We start from the raw sequence: 19,409 nt of genomic DNA, 5'->3' as shown, positions 1-19,409 counted from the left end.
TAATAATTTCATTAAATAAACAAGAACTACATGTTTCAGCACAGGTAAATCCCCAAAAACATAATGTTAAGTGAAAAATACTAAGTATTTTAAGATACAGTTTCGTATAATAGGATGTAAAGTGGGATTTTTTTCTTGTCACCTAAGCATTTTTCTTGGAGCTCAAAATTGAGGACAGTAGTTGACAAAGGAGCCCTGCAGTATAAGCAGAGGTGCTGAACCTGCTGGAAAGTGGCTGTGATTTGTACCGGAACTCTATTACCTCTAGTCGGTACAAGATAAAGAGAGACTTAAGTGGGAGCAAAGGATTCTTGGAAGAGTTATCAACCCAAGAGGGAGTGCTGTAGTGTTTATATTGTCTTCCATGTGGGTTGCAAACAATTTCTCTGAAAGATTGGAGAACTTTTCAGGAGGAAAAATACTTCTCTGGCTGAATGTCTGCTGGGTTGTGGAAAATAGTTAGGCCTCCCTAGGATGCTGTCTTAGTGGAGTGTTAGAGAATTCTTGGAAAAGTGTGATTTGGGTCCCCTGGAATTACTGATGGCCCAGAGACTGGGGGCAGCTGCTGCTTTACTGGGGAGGTGTAAAGGTAAGCGATATATAAAATAGCCGTACAGTGGAAGAGCCAGGACACACAACTTCCTCTGTGTGTCCAGTGATGTTGAATTAAAGGTGTTTCCTTTGGGCCAACCAAACACTTTAGAGGCTAGACAGGCTACAGCCATCTTGAAAGAAACTTACCAAAGAGAATTGCCTGCTGGGCAGAAGCAACCTCAAAGTTATACCAGTGACATAGGAGCTGAGGACTTTTTAGAGGTAAGCTGAAGAATGTCTCTTCTGCGCCAGAGAATGTTACAGAGGGAGGTTCTGTCAAAGAAAACCAGAGATGACAGTAGTTAAAATGGTAAAAATGGATTTCATCCAGGAACCATTGCAATAGGGGAAAGGAGCCCCTCAGTATACAACTGGGCTCAGTTCTGAGTACAGCAAGGACAATTGGAAATTTATAGCCAACAGGCAGAATGAGGTGGGGGTGATCAGTGGAGGGGAAATACTAAGAGGAGACATCAAGGATAGGGAGATTCTTGCTAAACCAACTTAACAGGATTCTTGCTGAGGGCAAGCCAGGGTGATCAGATAGCAAGGACAGGAAATTCTGTAAACTGACTTAGCAGGATTCTTGCTAAAGCTGGACTATGCAGTCCCAGTAAGGATGGGAGGCAAGGTCAAGGCCCATTTGAGAAGAATGATCAGAGGAGTCTGACTGCAGTTTGGTCAAGGAGAGAGTATTGCAGAATTCTCAAAATGCCCCACATGAGAGAGGCAACAGTAGATACTGCCAATGACTGAGGATGTTTGATAGCTGAGAGAAAACTACAAACAGCACCTAGCCTAAGTAATATTAACTTTGCCTCTTTACTTCTCACTTTTCCACCTTTATTCTCATCTTCTGGTAAGCAGAATAATGGCTTCCCAAAAATATCAAATCTTAAACCCTGGAACTTGTCCTGTAAGTGTTACCTTATAAGGGAAAAAGAATCTTTACAGGGATGATTAAATTAAGGGTCTTGTGATGGGGGAGGTCACTCTGGATATCCAGGTGGACCCTAATTGCAATTACACGTATCCTTATAAGAGGGAGGCAGACAGAGATTTGAACACACTTACAGAAGGAATAGCCCTTAAGAAGCAGACTAGGGAGATTTGAAGATGCTGGCCTCAAATATTGGCCTGATGTCACCACAAGCCAAGGTATGCCGGAAGCCACCAGAGCTAGAAGAGGCAAGGAATGGCTTCTCCCCTAGAGCCTCTTTAGAGAGCATGGCTCTGCTGACCCTTTGTGATATTGATGTTTGATTTTGATCTTCCGATCTCCAGAACTATAATGTAATAAATATGTGTCCTTTTAAGGCACTAATCTTGTAGAAATCTATTACAGGATCAATAGGGAACTAACACATATCCCATCACACAGTACTATAATAATTTGTTTGCGTAGTAGTGAGAATACAGATAACAGGACAGTTGACTCTACCTGAAGGAAACAAGGAAGACTATGGTGACTTTTGAAGTGTGAATTAAAGGATTAGTAAAAGTCTTTCAAACCTGAGATGGGGTGTGCCTTCTGAGTAGAATAGCTAACATGAGCAACATGGTACTCAGGTTTTTAAAGTACATGACTGTACTTGGAATGGCTGGTATAAATAAACATGTATGATGCTTGGAAGGAAATGATGAATATTAAAGCTGGAAAAAGTAAGGTGGGGCCAGACCATGCGATTTTGTATGACTGCTGAAATGTTCTTCATTTACTCTATATGCATGATTTTAAGGATTTTAAGCAGGGGAGTGATTGGAACAGCAGTGTAGGCAGACCTTTTAAGAGGATATTGTAGAGGCAAGACAGAAAAAGGTGGTCAAGTGGACATTTGTATCTAAATGCAATGTTATTCATTCTCTGGAATGGATTTGAATAAGGATGACTTAACAACTTTATAAATGATGGAGAAACAGTAAGGGCATTGCCTGTTTAAAATGGAAAAAAAAATAAGGAAATAAGGATGTACTGTCATTTTTTTGTAAAATTGCATTTGATGTTTCTGCCAATGCCATGAAAGGAAAGACAACACTTATTTTCAGATTTGATTGTATTTTTAGACTATTCAAAGAGATCATAAAAAATTAGAGATTATAATTTTAACAATGTGGCTAGATACAAGGTAAATCTGAACATTAGTAGTACTCCCATATACTACTTATAACCAGCTCCAAAATGCAATGAAAATGATTTATATAGGTCCCCGTCTGCATACTACTTACTAGAATAACTCTCAGAGTTATGTAGTCAGGATAAGCTAGGTTTTGCTGCAGTAGCAACCCTAAAATCTTAGTGGCATACGTGTCAGTGGTTTGCTACACATGCATTATGGCTGCTCTGGGACCCAGACTGATTGATTATCTGCTCTCTGGAACATTGCCAGTTTCCATGGCCGACGAGAAGTGAGAGTGAGGAATTGCATACTGGCTCTTAAAACCTATTCTCTGACAGCAACATGTCTCTTTTATTCATATTCTCTTGGTTAAAAGAAAAAAGTCAATCACTTGGACTTACTTAATTTTCCAGGGGCCAAGGACGTACAAAACTACCATGTGCTTGGGAAAAGAACTGGAACTATTTGATGGGTAGCACTAATGATTATGGTAGTATTTTTTTTTTAACAACTGATTATCAATTTATTAAAAATGTTGATTTAAGCATCTGCACTGGTGACTTCAGCCTCGACTCCTGGCTCAATACTGATGGAAGTGATCTGCTTGACAATCTCAGAAGGACTGTGCAGGTCAATGAGTCCCTTGTGGATCCTCATCTGGAAAAAATCCCAAGTCTTAGAACCGTCACGACAAGGAGTTTTCCTTGTAGTTATTCTCAGAGTCTTGGTAGACATCTGAACTGGTCCTTTTCGCTTTGAGATTCTTTTCCTTCGCACCTCTGATCAGGTCAGCACATCCCTTCTCCAAAGACTTCACGTTGTGGCTGGTGAGAGTGATTCTAATGCGGTGAATCGCCACCTCGGGCTCCACTGGAGTCTTTCCGGTATCTTTAAAAGCCATGGATGGCTGTGGCACAGCTTCCTGACTGACTTGTTCCTTGGCGAGAGCGAACAGCGGTAAGTTAGGAGCAGGAGTGGGTGGCCCGAGGCTCCGCTGCAGCGGCGACCCTGTCTTCGTCCAAGTGCTATGGTAGTATTTAAATATAAAAGTCAGGACCAAGGAAAAAAATGTACGTGATTATAAAAGTATAATCCTTGAAATATATCAAAAGCATAGATAACAGCTCTAACAATGGAACAGAAGTGTTTAGATCAGTATGAAAAGGTTAGTATCTAATCTTCTCTAAACATAAAATCAGATTCAAATACATTAAACAAACAAATTTCAGGACCAAAATAGAATAAAATGGCCAAAGGATAGGAACAGGTAATTCTCAAAAGATGAAATAGAATAGGAAAATATATTTAAGGTTGAGAGTTCAAGTATTATCTACTCTATTTAAATTAAGGGATAATTTAAAAACAACACCTAGAGTAAGTGAGTTTATGGAGAAATGGTTAATCAGATATTGGTGGTGGGATTATAAATATAGTCCCTTTGCAAAAAACAATTTAGATATTGTATCAAGAACCATAAGAATATTCATACCCTTTAAGAATCTCTCTCTAGGAATTTACTCCAGTTAACACATTTTTGACCAGAAATGTATTAAGGCCACAGGCGTTAGTTTCTACAAAAATCCCCTGGTCAATAATGGGTTAAAAAGAAGAAATGTTAAATGAGTTAAAGGAAGTATTTTGTTGTAGTGAGGAAAAATCCATCCATTTATTCTTTTTTTTTTTTAAGTTATCCTTTTTCTTGGTTTGTTTTTTAAAACTATTATATAAGTTTAAGGTGTACAGCATTGTAATTCAACATCTGTATACACTACAAACCAGGCGTCTAGTTATAATCTATCACCATACAGTTGACCCCCTTCACCCCTTGCTCACCTCCCCCCAGTCCCCTTCTCTTCGGTAAACACTAATCTGTTCTCTGTATCTGTGAGTTTTTTTTGTTTTATTTTGTTTTATTTTTCTAGATTCCACACGTGAGTGAAATCATACAGTATTTGTCTTTCTCCTTCTGACTTATTTTACTTGGGATAATACCCTCAAGGTCTATACATGTTGTTGCAAATGTCAGGATTTCATTCTTTTTTATGGCTGAGTAGTATTCCATTGTGTACGAATATACCACATCTTCTTCATCCCTTTATCCATCGATGGACACCTAGGTTGTTTCCATGTCTCAGCTATTGTAAATAATGCTGCAGTGAACATAAGAGTGTAGATGTCTTTTTGAATTAGTGTTTTTGTGTTCTTTGGGTAAATACCCAGAAGTGAAATAGCTAGGTCATATGGTAGTTCTATTCTTAATGTTTTGAGGAATCCCCATACTATTTTCCATAGTGACTATTCCAATTTACAGTCCCACCAACAGTGTACAAGGGTTCCCTTTTTTTCACATCCTCTCCAACATCTGTTATATCTTGTCGTTTTAATAATAGCCATTCTAAGAGGAAATGTAAAAGGGAAGAATATAAAATATATGAATACTGTGATTACAGACTAAAGATATATAAATATTTGGGCAAATAAAGATTGTATAGCAGTATTGAAGGAAATTTGCAAAATTAGGTTAAATTAAAAAATAACACTTCTTCCTAAAAACACATACTCTAGTCTAATAGTGAAAAAAACCCTTGACAAATCCCAGTTGAGGGTCATTCTACAAAATATCTGACTAGTTCTCAAAACTGTCAAAGTCATCAAAAATAAGTTTGAGGAATTGTCATAGCGAAGAAGAGCCTGGGGAGCCATGACCTCTTAAATGTAATGCGATACCCTGGATGGAATCCTGGAACAGAAAAAGGACATTACCTAAAAACTAAGGCAATCTGAATAAAGTATAGATCTCAGTTAATAATGTATTAATATTGATTGAATAACAACAAATGTACCATACTAATGTTAGATGTTAATAATAGTGAAAATTGGATGTGTGGAATATGGGAACCGTGTACTGGTTTTGTAAATCTTAAACTATCCTAAATAAAAATAATCCTAAAAATAAAGTTTTTTTTTTCTTTTCTTTTTTTTTTTTTAAGGAGAGGGAGAAAAATATACATATAGGCATTTGTTCATCAAATGTCTGTGGAAGGAAAAAAAGTGTGCCAGATTTATGTATATTGTTACAAGTATGTATATACATATAGATTAATACTAGAAGGAAATGAAGTGAAACCAGTTTTTAGTGAAGCTAGAAGGTGATGAACATTTTCCTAGTCTAAAATTTGTTGGAAGCAAGCAAAGTGAATTTGATAGTTTAGATTGAGACAGTGGTGGTCCTACAGCATAAAGAGAACCTACCTATGCCTCAAGTTGGCCTCTCTTTTTTAAAAGCAAAAATCACATACTGTTAGCCAGGGATTGGGGACCACAGCAGAGCATATAATATAGCAGAGACTTCTTACTTACTGAAAAAATTGATTTGAAATCTTTCCATTATATCACCAGATCATTTTTGTCCAATCTTCCCTTAAAGAGGGTACATCAAATAGATTAGTAAGAAATTCTGTCTTGAGTGTAGTGCCCTTTGCTGACACTATTAATTAAATCCGTTTTAAAAGAAAGTTATTTTATAATTTTGTAGTGGCTACTGCTTTTCCTTATCTTTCTTTGTTCATTTTGTTTAATGCTTAATGCTTATGCTGTCCTCTCATTATATATTCCTTTTTAAAAATCCTTATGGTATTCCTAGAATTTAGTTCATTACTACCTAGGTTTTAAGAAGGTCTCACATTTGGCTCATCAGTTTTGGCTAGGACTTAAAAATGAGTCAGTTATGTATAGAGACTTTTTTTCTTTCTTTTTGTCAACAACACTTTATATTGTTTTAGTTTCATCATATACATTTAATGGAATTAAATTTGAGAAGCTCAAAATTATATAATTAAATACAATTAGCTTCTTGATTTAGAGTCCAACCTGTTAGAATGATACCTGACAGCAGACATTTGCACAGTGCAAGTTACAGTCATATGGTTAAGCCCTACTGGTTTGCTAATTCACCTGTGTATATTTATGGGTTAATGCACCAAAGGCAGGCAGGTAACATGTGTCTTGTAGGTAACATGTATGTGCCCTAGGATTTTATTGAATTGACTTTGTGCTCTCTCTCTGTTTGGAAATGCATTTATATTGAGAATTACGGCATCTTTTCATACCTATATTTGCCATTGTATTTTGCCCTCTTTGAATTATCTTCATATTCTTTGCCCATTTTTCAATGTGTTGTTACTCATGCTTTTCTCAGAGCTTTTTTTTTTTTTAAACATTAGGACTGTTATTACTGATATTCTTATATTTAAATCTTTGACCTGACTGGAGGTTATCTAATATAAGGAGTGAGATGGGAATCTTATAGGAAGAGTCCTTGACTGAGGCCCGGTCCTGCCGGGTAGTCACTTCTCTAGGAAGCCTGGGAAATTGATCTTCACTCTAACTGGTCTTTCATTAAACATTCAGGTAAGTCCTAGAGCTGTTTTGAACAAGTTACTTAGACCTGGTGAGCACCAGACATACGGTCAGAGTCTCCAGAACAGTCAGGAGAGTCCAGAGTGGCACAAAGCCTCCCCAGAACAGGAGGGTGCATGGTTCTCTCACCAGGAGAATAGTAGAGGCATCTACCTGTATGTTCTCATGGGATGTGTTGCTGACCTGGGAAGCTTCCACCTGGGAGCATGCTCCTCTGAATTCTGCTTTGTGTGGCCCTGCTTTTTCAGACAAGCTTCAGCATCATATGCCATTAAAGAAACTATATCCTTGGCTGTATTTGTTAGCGTCTTTCTACCAAGCACATCACTCTTCTGTGTTGGAGCCTGTTGAATTTTTTTTTTATCCCAGATGGCTAGCCAGTTGTCCATTTATACCATTTACTGAATAATATGTCTTTCCCTCCTGATTCTAATTCTCATTCTTAAAGCTCTATTCCACTGCCCTATTTATCACTGCAGTACTCCTATTTTTTCTTTAGTTTGCTTTCTGATGTATTATAATTAATGGCAGGGCAAGTCCCTGCCCTTACCCTTCTTTCTGAATATTCCTGAACTTACTCTTGCATGTTTGTTCTTTTAGATATACTCTACCATAGAACCGATTCTTGGAGCACCTTTTCTTATAGAGCTCTTATTAAACATCTATATTTGGTTGGTAATAAAGTACTGTGCCATAGAGCAGGGGTCCCCAACCTTTTTGGCACCGGGGACCGGTTTCGTGGAAGACAGTTTTTCCATGGCCTGGTGCGGGGATGGTTCAGGCAGTAATGCAGCGATGGGGGCGGCAGATGGAGCTTCGCTCCCTCGCCCACCACTCTCCACCTCCTGTGTGGCCCAGTTCCGTAGCAGTCCGCAGCCCGGGGCTTGGAGACCCCTGCCATAGAGGATTCTTTGATCAGTGCTGCCTCCTTCTTTGTTGTTGTTTTTTTTTTTGCGGTACGCGGGCCTCTCACTGTTGTGGCCTCTCCCGTTGCGGAGCACAGGCTCCGGATGCGCAGGCTCAGCGGCCATGGCTCACGGGCCCAGCCGCTCCGCGGCATGTGGGATCTTCCCGGACCGGGACACGAACCCATGTACCCTGCATCGGCAGGCGGACTGTCAACCACTGCGCCACCAGGGAAGCCCCCTCTTTGTTTTAAATGAATGTAAACTAAAGATTAATAGGTCTAGTATTTTTTAAAAGTTAACTAGATTGTATTAACTAGATTGCACACAGACACTTGCTCACTAGTTTATTGGTTATATAATTCCATCCAGGCATGTGAATAAACACGTATTATGGAGTCTATCATCTTGATATGCCATCCAGAGTTTGCCTGTATCTGCCGTATAAGTTTGAGTTTTATCGTATTGATTTCTCTTAGCAGCCGTGTATGGCAGCTGAGCTTGTCCCAGCTCTTCTCCTTCCTGTCTGCTACTTGAGCAGCAGGTTTTGGAGGTGCTTTCTCTCCTTCTAGTTCTGTTCAGCAGCTCCTAGGGCTATAAAAACCTTTGGCTGTCAATTTAGGTACCTTAAGGATCCTTCCAGTGGCTGTAATTTCTTTATTCCAATATATAAAATCATTGTATGTTAGCCTTAGAAGGGATCTTGGAGGACATCTAATCTAGTGGTTTTTAAACTTTTAAAAAGGAGCTAAATCTTTTTTTATTATTAAAGAAATATTATGTAAAGCCCCAGTATCTAAAAAAGAGGCTAAATAACAAAGTGCTTTGTTTAAGAAGGGAGTGAATTGAGTGGAGCTAAAACTATCAAGCTCTTTGATGCCCTGATGTTGGTCCTTGAGGCACCTGGGTAGAACTCTAAGCTGATCTTATTCATCCCCCTCTTTTTACAGATGAGGGACCTGAATCCTACCATAGTTAATTGCCTTGCCGGGTTGTAGCCTAGGTAAGAGAATGGCAGACTTTCAATTCATTAGCCTCTCAGTCAAGGACTTTTTGTATTATACCATGCTGCTTCTAATGGAATTACTGCATTCTTAAAAGTTACAATGACCTACATATGTATTTTTTAATTAGTATTACTTTCCTTGGCAGAGATATCAATTAAATTGCATCTTGGTTCCCATTAAAATCAAGGAAAAATTATAGGATTTTAGTGTCATTAAATATTTATATGTTGAAAATTTATCTGATGTATAATAGCAAATTTATAATTAAAAAATTAATATAATCTATACATTTATAGGATATATTTATTTACATTAACACGGTATTTTTTATGTTTTTAAAGTTTAAAAATCACAACTGTTATTCCTAGGCCTAGTGATAATGGTGGTTATCTTGATAGAGAGTGTTGTCATTTGTCAGATTGGCAGGGTACTAGTTCTAGAGGTGAATCAGTTTCCAATGTGATTAAAAGTGAGAAAAAGAATTTAAGCCCGTGTTATTAATTTTTTTTTTTTTTGCGGTACGCGGGCCTCTCACTGTTGTGGCCTCTCCCGTTGCGGAGCACAGGCTCCAGACGCGTAGGCTCAGCAGCCATGGCTCACGGGCCCAACCGCTCCACGGCATGTGGGATCTTCCCGGACTGGGACACGAACCCGTGTCCCCTGCATTGGCAGGCGGGCTCTCAACCACTGCGCTACCAGGGAAGCCCTGTGTTATTAATTAAAAAAAAAAAATAGTACAACAGGTTGGAGATTTGCTTAAACACCATTTCCTCTACCTTTTTAGTGGGAATAACTGTACCTCTTGAAAATTACTCTAAGGATATATGTAAAGCCATCTTTAAAAAAAATCATATTTCCCTTACTAAAAAGTAGAAGTAAACAAATAAAAACCATATAATTGTGATAAAACAAATGCATTTAATTTTTAAATGTTATTGGAAAAAAAGTCTGATTTCTAGTACATTGGAAGATCACATTTGGCACTGTCAGTGGGGCAAAATGGACGGTAGATAAACTGAGAATACAATTTAATCATTATATATAATAACAGGTCTCTGGGGATAAAAATAAAATTAAATTCACATGAAAGCATTACAGTAGTAAGCTTTAAAAAGAGATTTATTTTTTTATTTAATGAATATTTGTTATTTGTCTCTAAAAGCAACCTATTTGTCCTTAGTAAAAAATAATAGCAGTTTGCCCTAGCAGATTTTCATATTGAAATAGTTTTTAAAGTTATATTATTACTTTTTGGCCCTCATGTTATCTTTATTTAAGTTTTAACTTAGCTCTTGCTTCTAATCTTTGACTTATGTTTCTTATCTACTTTGTCCTTCCATTTTGGACTGTAAAGGCCTTGAGGGCAAGAAACCATATTTGGTATTTGCATATTGGTTTGCAGTACTGCTTCAAGCCACAGTGGAGCCTGACACAAAAGGAAAACGAGCAATACTAGTGCTGTCTATATTTAAAATCTTTATGTTTAGGATTTGTTTTGTTTTGATTTTTAAAAGATTTAAAAAATCTTGATTATTGAGTTTTTTGGCACTCTCTTAAACTTTGCACTAGCTTTATCCTGTCCTGGCTTGGGGTCCCAGTACATTGTAGAGGACTTTGTTTATAGCAAACTTTCAGTACATGTTTTGTTGGACATTTTATTTCATTCTGCTTGTAAACTATGGCCGGGTTTTTATTTTCCTTCAGATGTCTTATGGACCTATAGAAAAAGTCAGAATTGAAAGTTTAAAAGGTTATTTTCCTTATGGTAGGGGAGAATAATATCAGAAAAAATTTAGAAAAAAAGGAAGTGCTACTGATCTGAGAAATGTCTTTCTTTTAACTTGCTCCACTGAATATAGAGCATAGAGAAGTTGAGAACTGGAGTTCAGTGGAGAAATTAAATAGAACAGTTTTAAAAAATTAAATTGGGTAAATCTTATGTATTGGTTAGCTTCATCAATTATTCAGAGTGTTGTATACACCCAATATACTATACCTGCTTGTGTTCATATTTAACCAGTTCTGTTTTTTTTTTTTTTTTTTTTTTTGCGGTACGCGGGCCTCTCACTGCTGTGGCCTCTCCCGCTGCGGAGCACAGGCTCAGCGGCCATGGCTCATGGGCCCAGCCGCCCCGCGGCATGTGGGATCCTCCCGGACCGGGGCACGAACCCGTGTCCCCTACATCGTTAGGCGGACTCTCAACCACTGCGCCACTGGGGAAGCCCAACCAGTTCTATTTTAATGGAGTCCAAGAACAATCTCTCAAAAAAATCACTTAGTAAATTATATACAGTATGTGTAATACGTTGTGAACCTCGGCTTAAGTCTGATGTCTATTTTCTTTCTTCTGCAAGTGTGGATTTATGATTATTACGGTGGTATTTTAATATTGGTGGTGGCATTTTCATAAGGAAAGGTTATATACTAAGCTGAATTTGCTTTTGTGAAACTTTTAAATTCCCTATTGTTGAAAATATTCAGTAATATTGTTGATAGTCTTCTAAATGTATGGTTCAAACCAATCAGTTTTGGAATTTTCCACATAGATTAAATGGCTAGAGTGAGCTAAAGATAATAGACTTTTTCTCCAATGAAATACCATAAATTTGTATTATTAAATATCAGTGGCCAAGAGAGAATGAATTGTTGTAAGGATTTAATTCTCTCCAAATATCTTGTTATGCCTTATCCTTTCATTTATGTGTGTGTGCCTGTAAGAGAAAAATATCAGAATCATAGAAATTTGAACGGATGGTAGTAGAACCAAACATGCTCAATTTTTCTGTTTTCATATAAAAGAAGTAATTGTATATTAGTGCTATATTGAGGAAGCTGACTATGCATAACAAATTTTGTATTTTAAATAGAAAATTGCACATAGCATATAAGTTTTAAATGGATGTAATATTCTATAAAGCCGTTTAATTAAATTTTTATATAAACATTAGTTTCTTTAAGGTGTTGATATTTTTAGAACTACTCAAGCAGATTTACATTTTATTAGAATGCCCTATTGTTCTTTATTCACCTAATAGTAGATGCCTTAACAAGCCCTCAGCATGAAGGAGTATAAGAAAAGGTGATATCTGAGAATAATAGAATAATATACCTGGGTTCCTTTTTTAGGACCTTAGTCTTTATTTGGCATGTGATGAAAGTTTTGAAGTAGAGTGTTAGAGCTAGGGGGTTATGCTGGAATAGTAGAAAAATTGGTCTGAGAGAATGAGAGTTGATTTGATGAAGAAGTAGAGTTCTGTGGAGCTAAAGATGAATTTCAGTTACTGATTTGTCACTGATTTACAGTTTTGTAGCTTTTCTGTTGTGAGACTGTGTGTAAGGGGTAGATCTGTTTGAACATGCTTTTTCTCCAAAGAGTACAGACTTCAGCATAAGGTTAAACTTAATCTTTTAAATAACAAACATTCTTCAAACAGCACAAAAGCAATAGTAAAATACTGAAATATTTTCATACTTCATTTCTCAATTCTTATCTCTATGTAATTTTTTTTCTTCAACAGGAAATCAAACCTCAAAGCCATTATAGCCATGGATATGGTGAACCCCTTGGACGGAAAACTCATATTGATGATTACAGCACGTGGGACATAGTTAAGGCTACACAGTAAGTTTTTTGTTGCAGTTGTTTTCTTTTTGACATCTGTATTTTAAGGGAAATATACATTTCTTTCTCTTTTTGATATTCTCTATTTGATAATTCTGTACTTGGTGAGACATTGTTTTCATACTTTCCTTTAGTTCTTTGTACAGATTTAAAATAGCTGATTTAAAGTCTTTGTCTGGTAAGTCCAATGTCTGGGATTCTTCAGGGACAGTTTCTATTAATTGCTCCCCCCTGCTCCCCATGGGTTATACTTTTTTGCTCTTCTGCATGTCTTGTAATTTTTTGTTGAAAACTGGACTGTTCAAATAATGTAACATGGCAGTTCTGGGTATCAGGTTCTCCAGGGTTTGTTGTTGTTTGTAACATTTCTGAACTAATTCTATAAAGTCTGTATCTTTGTCATGTGTGCCCAGTGAAGTCTCTACTTGGTTAGTTAGTGGTCAGAGACTTCTTAAATCCCTAGAACCAGTAAGTCTTGATCTTTGTCGAGGAACTCTTCATGCAAGTGCAAGTTGAGACACTCAGCACTCAGCCAGGCAGCTTACAGCTCTGCCTTAGCCTTCACTTTCTGCTTGCAAAGAACCTCAAGGTCAATCAGAAGTGAGAGCTTAGGGCCTTCTCCAGTCTTTGTTGAACATGTGCATGGCCTTCTAGCTTCCCAAGAATATATCTGAGCTTTTCAAGCCCCTGTGGATATCTCATTCCTCAGCTTTTGCTTAAGCTTTTTGATTTGTCTGTTGTTTGTCCCAACTGCTTTCCATCCTCTCAAACAACTGTTAAGTTAAAACATTTGACAAACATCCCAGAAAGGAGGTTTTAATGAGTTTGGGTGAGGTCTAATAGATAAGCCTTTCAAGTAGACTCTTCCAGGGAACCACCATATAGGTGAAATAATGACTCCTCTTTGAGAATGAGGCTTTGAAGGAACTCCATTCCTATTCTGCTCACTCTGCTATCAGTACCAGGAATACAACTTATTTTTCAAGGCTGCTGGGGAACAGAGGATGGGACTGTGGTATTTTAAAACACCACAGTCCTCTGTTCTTCCTGAAATTCAGCTGTTTTTCTTGACTAAAGATCCCTTGGATTGCTGAAAGCCTTTTGTTAACTTTTCCAGAGTTCTGAAAACGTTGATACTGCCAGTTTTTTCATTACTTTTGTGGAGAGGCAAATTTTTGGAAGTCCTTAGTCCACTGTCACCCTACTTTCCTGAATGTTGTATGTAGTCAAAAATCAAAGCACATTGTCCCAACTGTATTTAGCAAACAAATTATACTGCTCTACATTCGTTTTTCCTTTTGAGACTTTGCTCCTATTAATATATTCTTTCTCTCCTTTGTCATTAATGTGTCTCACCCTAATGCATGATTTCCATCAGCAAATACACTGCAGGATCTTTCATGTTAAGAAAAAAAACAACCACTTTTCTTTATTCCTCAAATACCCTTCTAATTACGCTTTTTCTTGAAAAGTATCTATGTGTGCTGTCTATAATTTCTACCTTTTAAAACATTTATTTAAATTTTAAAACATTTCAATCCTACAGATAAGTATAGAGAAGAATATAACTGTCAGATTAAGCAGATGCTAACATTTTGCTGTAATTGCTGCAGGTTGCTCAGCATGCTCTTTTCCTTATCTCCTCGAGGAAACCTCTCTTGAAATTGCTGTGAATCATTCTCATGAACATTCTTGTACATGTCTACAAACATCTGTAAACAAAATATGCTATTATAATGTATGCTTAAAATTTACATAAGTTGTATTCTACACTACATATCCTTTTGCAGTTTGCTTTTTAAAAACAAACAAAAAAACTATATAGCTTTTGTGATTTATCAGTGTTGGTAAATAAGGACCTAATCTGTCCTGTTTAACTGCTTTGTAGTATTCTATCATTCCTTATCGAGGTATACTTTAAATCGTTTCTACTGTTTCATTATTTCAAGCATCGCATCAGTGAATGTCTCACTACCTGTTCCCCTGTGCACATAAACAAAAGTTCTTCTAGGGTAGACAACTCAAGTGGAACTTCTGGCTTGTTCAGTGTGTTCTTTTTCAGCTTTACCAGTTCTTGCCAAATGGTTTTCCAAAGTGGCTGTGCCAATTTATACCCCCATCTGCAGGAAATGAGTTCTTTTTCCACTGCATTTTTGCTCAGTTCTAGTTTTGTCACACTTACTAGTCATTGTCAGTTTGAGAGCTGTGAAATGGTTTTTCTCTCTTTTGATAGGCCTTTCTCTGATTACAAATGATATTGAATATATTTTCTATGTTTATTGGCCATTTGGGTTTCTTCCTGTGTGAATTAACCATTTTAAATACACCTATTTTGAGTTCTTTTGTCTTTCTATAATTAGTTTGTAAAAGTTCTTTACGTATTTTGATGGAGTCTGCAAAGAAGTTAGTGAGACCTGTGTCCCTTTAATGTCCTCCAAGAGTCCCATCTGCCACTCTCCCAGCCCCTTCCCGCCCCTAGTCATGCAGCTCATGATTAAGTACTCCTCTTCAGTGTATCCAAACTCATATTTTTTTCCTGTAACAATGTGCTGGACCTTCTCTGGAAACCTGCACTTCCAGAAAGGCTCTGTCATCTGTGGTGACTGTGAAAGACAGTGGTGACTGGGGCTACCAGATGGTGGCTGGAGCCAGTTCATGGGCCACTGCAGGGTCCACAGCTAGGAATAGGTCTGTATGCCTGGTACCCAATGCATGGGTGGGTGAGACTCTCCCAGCTCTCTTGGCCGATGGTGCTGGATCCCATAGTGCCCACAGAGGTCCATGGGTAGAGGCTGAATTATTATTGTTGGAGGGGGCACAAAACGATGAATGTCTTCTTCCACCATGATGGTGATGTCACTCTGCAGTCCATTTCTAAATACTCTTTTTTTCTTCCATTTAATCTTGTATAGTACCACATTGTTTTAATTATTTCTTAGTCTTCAAAATTGTCTCAGCTATTCTTGGTCTTTTACTCTCACAAATGAATTTTAGGGTTCTACTTGGGACATTCATGAGATATTCATTTGGGGTTTTAATTAGAATTTCATTAAATTTGCAGATAATTTTGGGGGAAATTAGGGTATATATTTCTTTAGGTCTTACTTTAACGTCTTTCATTAATTAACCTTATTTACAGTAAGAGTAGTATAATTAAATATGCTTCCTCATTATTATTTTAGATAGTTTAATATTTTATGTTACAGTGGTATGGTAATCTGATCCTAAATTTATTTTATTTAGATACTTTGTTTTCATGATTATTTGGCTGGAAAAAAGATAAATCTCACAAAGATACATGATTCCCTAATGGAAGAATTACAACATATGCTGCATTTATTAAGTTACAGTAATTACTTTTCAGTACTATTCACTAAGTAAAGATTTTACTAAACTTTACCTTGTAAATGTACATTTTCTGATGATAGTTCTTGCAAAGTAATCAGGTTTTGACATTTTTGTAATTACAGCAAATGGGTTCACACATGTTAGAAAATTGTTTCAGAATTTTTTAGTGTGCCCACATAAGAATGTTTTTACAGTTGTTGTATAAGATCTTTCAGAAACTGTATTGTATAATGATAGAAACATTCTCCCGTTGCGGAGCACAGGCTCCGGACGCGCAGGCTCAGCGGCCATGGCTCACAGGCCCAGCTGCTCCGCGGCATGTGGGATCTTCCCGGACCAGGGCACGAACCCGTGTCCCCTGCATTGGCAGGCGGACTCTCAACCACTACGCCACCAGGGAAGCCCCAAACATACAATTTTATTTTTTTTTTTTTTTTTTTTTTTTTTTTTTTTTTGCGGTACGCAGGCCTCTCACTGCTGTGGCCTCTCCCGTTGGGGAGCACAGGCTCCGGGCGCGCAGGCCCAGCGGCCATGGCTCACGGGCCCAGCCGCTCCACGGCATGTGGGATCCTCCCGGACCGGGGCACGAACCCGTGTCCCCCGCATCGGCAGGCGGACTCCCAACCACTGCGCCACCAGGGAAGCCCTAAACATACAATTTTAAAAAAATATTCTCTTTATAGTAGGTGTTTTTCTGAAATGAAAGTAGTTAAGTTTCTCACTGTGTCTGAAATACCCTCTTTGCCTTGAAGGGGAACAGACTGACTATCTTTACCTTTCTTAAGAATACAGTGGACCACTGAACAGCACAAGTTTGAACAGCTTGGATACACTTAAATGCGAATTTTTTTCAACAAATACATACTACGGTATTAAACAGTCTGCAGTTGTCTAATCCACAGATGCGGAACTGCAGATATGGAGGGCCAGCCGTAAAGTTATATGTGGATTTTTGACTGCGGGAGGGTTGGCGCCCGTAACCCCCATGTTGTCCAAGGGTCAACTGTATATGGTTGATAGCATACCAGTCACAGTTCTTTGCCATTGCTACCTGTGCCCCGCTCCCCGAAAAAGCCAGCAGATTTGAAACACTTGTCTTTTTTGTTAAAAGGAAAATGCATACTCACTTTTAAATGTTAGGAAAGTAACCAGCGATTCTCAGTATAGTTAAAAAGATTTTTATCATCACTTGTCTCATTCAAAGTGTGAGGTAGATTCTGCTCTTTAAGGTAATATGCCTAGTTCACTTAACTGGGCACATGTAAACAATTTTCTGACAAAGAACAAAGAGCTGAAGGAACTTCTGTCATCTCCTGTGAATTGTGGAACTCTTGTTCTTCCCTTAGGTTGATTTACCTTGTGCGTGTGTGTGTGTGTGTGTGTGTGTGTGTGTGTGTGTGTGTGTACGTGTACACATGTAGTACAGAGCCATTGTAGGGCAGCATTGAAGGCTGTATTAAATATTAGTGCAGCTTAATTTCTTTCTCTATTAGCTAAGACACGAATACAGTTTTAATATTGGCTTCTAATGTTCCTTTATTAGGCCACCTTTCCCCCAACCTCACCCTGTGGTATACCTCCCCATTTTGGAGACCACTTTAAGAAATTACAAATATAGTCAAAGCTCATTTAATTTGTTTTTGTGTCTCGTATTTCCAAGGATCCAGTATTTTGTTTAGGATGAAGTTGATGGTTTTTGAGGCTCCATGATGGATTCTTAGTGGTTTGTCATACTGTTCTTTTTATTTTTGCTTATGCTTGAAAATTTCCATAATACAAAGTTTTAAAAAATATATATGCTGCCACAGAATGACCAAAAACAGGAAGGGAGGTAAAGGTCAAGTTATTTGCGTGCACCTTTCTCCTTTATTAAGCGTGAACGTCTTTCCTCGAATTCTCCCAGTAGACTTTCTCTTCTGTCTCATTGGCTTGAACGCACAGGACTCCTGCACCTGCCCTGCTCCCACCCCTACACTTCCTTTCTTATTTGCCTTACGAATTTTGAGGCTAAATTTGTAAATAAAGAATCCTGAGGTTGTAAGACATCCTTTTCTCAATGCTGTTCTAAATCATTGATAAACTCTTTGTTACTGCTTCTTTATGATTTAATATTTTTTAACATAGCTGTATGTATTTTTATAAGCTGCCTTAAGTGTTTTGTAGAATAAGTGGTGATATTAAGAAAAATAAATAACTGATAGACATTTTATTTACGTTATCCTTTTCTCTTCCACTTCATGAGTTATTACATTCTTATAGATGAAAAATTTTTAATTATAAAATGGGTTAGTAATAAAAACTGTTGGAATATTGATATCTTTAAAGTAACATTTTATATTGAGAAAGCCATTTTAATTTCCAGGTTTCAAAATGGAGCATTAGTTTCTTCTGGAAATGCTATTTTCAGCTTTAAATTTCTTGTCAAATAGTGGTAACAATCACATGTTTTCTTTCTTTTCAAGATATGGAATATATGAACGCTGCCGAGAATTGGTGGAAGCAGGTTATGATGTACGGCAACCAGACAAAGAAAATGTTACACTCCTCCATTGGGCTGCCATCAATAACAGAATAGATTTAGTCAAGTAAGCATTTCTATATTTTAGGTAATTAGTTATTACTATAAAATTATTAGAAATAATTATAAAATATATAATTTCTAAAATTCATAGCTTTTAAAATGTAGATTCTGTGTCCTTTTTTCCTGAAAAAAATTGTTTTTAACATATATCGAATGCTTATTATGTGACAGATACTATGCTGAGTGCTTTTCCATGTATATTTCCTTAAATCTTAATTCTTGAAGTAACCCTGTGTGAAAAATAACAATTTTTACTGCTGTCCTAATGATGTGGAAACTGAAGCATAAAGAGGTTAAATATGCTACCAGTGACATAAAACTGATAAAGATTGGAGTCTGGACTTTAACTCAGGCAGTCTAACTTGTAGCTTACATTCTAAATATGAATTCTACGGGTAAAAGCTACAAAAGGAAAGAGAGGAGTTAATAATAGCAGGTAATAATAAACTAATTTCACACCAGCATAACTGAAGAATACTTTATATACTCAGTATAAATTATTTTTATTACTTACTGTTCATCTGCTTGTTCAGTAATAATAAGAGGTGGTTAGATAAGCAGGAGTCAGGATGATAAGGAAGTGTTAGTAAATCTGGCTGAAATAGTCTCTGGCAATTTGGATATAAGATTTTTAGATAGAGACATGAATCCGAAATGAACTGCTTGCAGGTGTGCCTTTTAAGTACAGCGTACAGAGTCTAGAGACAAATAGGATGTTAATATCAGGTAAAAGAATTTGCCCTTAGAGTACTAAAGAAAGATTAAACAAGTAATAACTAACACATTGAAATCCATGAATCACTTTCTTCCGGAGAG

The 19,409-nt window shown here is 37.3% G+C and overlaps 1 protein-coding gene and 1 pseudogene across 2 annotated transcripts in view; one reads left to right on the top strand and one right to left on the bottom strand.

Moving 5' to 3' along the window:
* The window catches only part of ZDHHC17 (zDHHC palmitoyltransferase 17), a 106,786-nt gene that overhangs the window by 24,277 nt on the left and 63,100 nt on the right, over positions 1–19,409 (top strand). The window contains exons 2-3 of the mRNA XM_079936023.1: positions 12,561–12,664; positions 18,475–18,597. Of these exons, the coding sequence (XP_079792149.1) occupies positions 12,561–12,664; positions 18,475–18,597 (227 nt within the window). The remainder of the gene's footprint in view (positions 1–12,560; positions 12,665–18,474; positions 18,598–19,409) is intronic.
* LOC307193955 (small ribosomal subunit protein uS10-like) lies at positions 3,252–3,612 on the bottom strand (annotated as a pseudogene). Its single transcript has one exon. The product of its transcript is annotated as a small ribosomal subunit protein uS10-like (transcript).

The sequence above is a fragment of the Stenella coeruleoalba genome (genome assembly GCF_951394435.1).
Source record: "Stenella coeruleoalba genome assembly, chromosome: 11".
NCBI lineage: Eukaryota > Metazoa > Chordata > Mammalia > Artiodactyla > Delphinidae > Stenella > Stenella coeruleoalba.
Note: the sequence above shows the minus strand (reverse complement) of the source record. Positions and strands in the feature narration are given on the sequence as shown.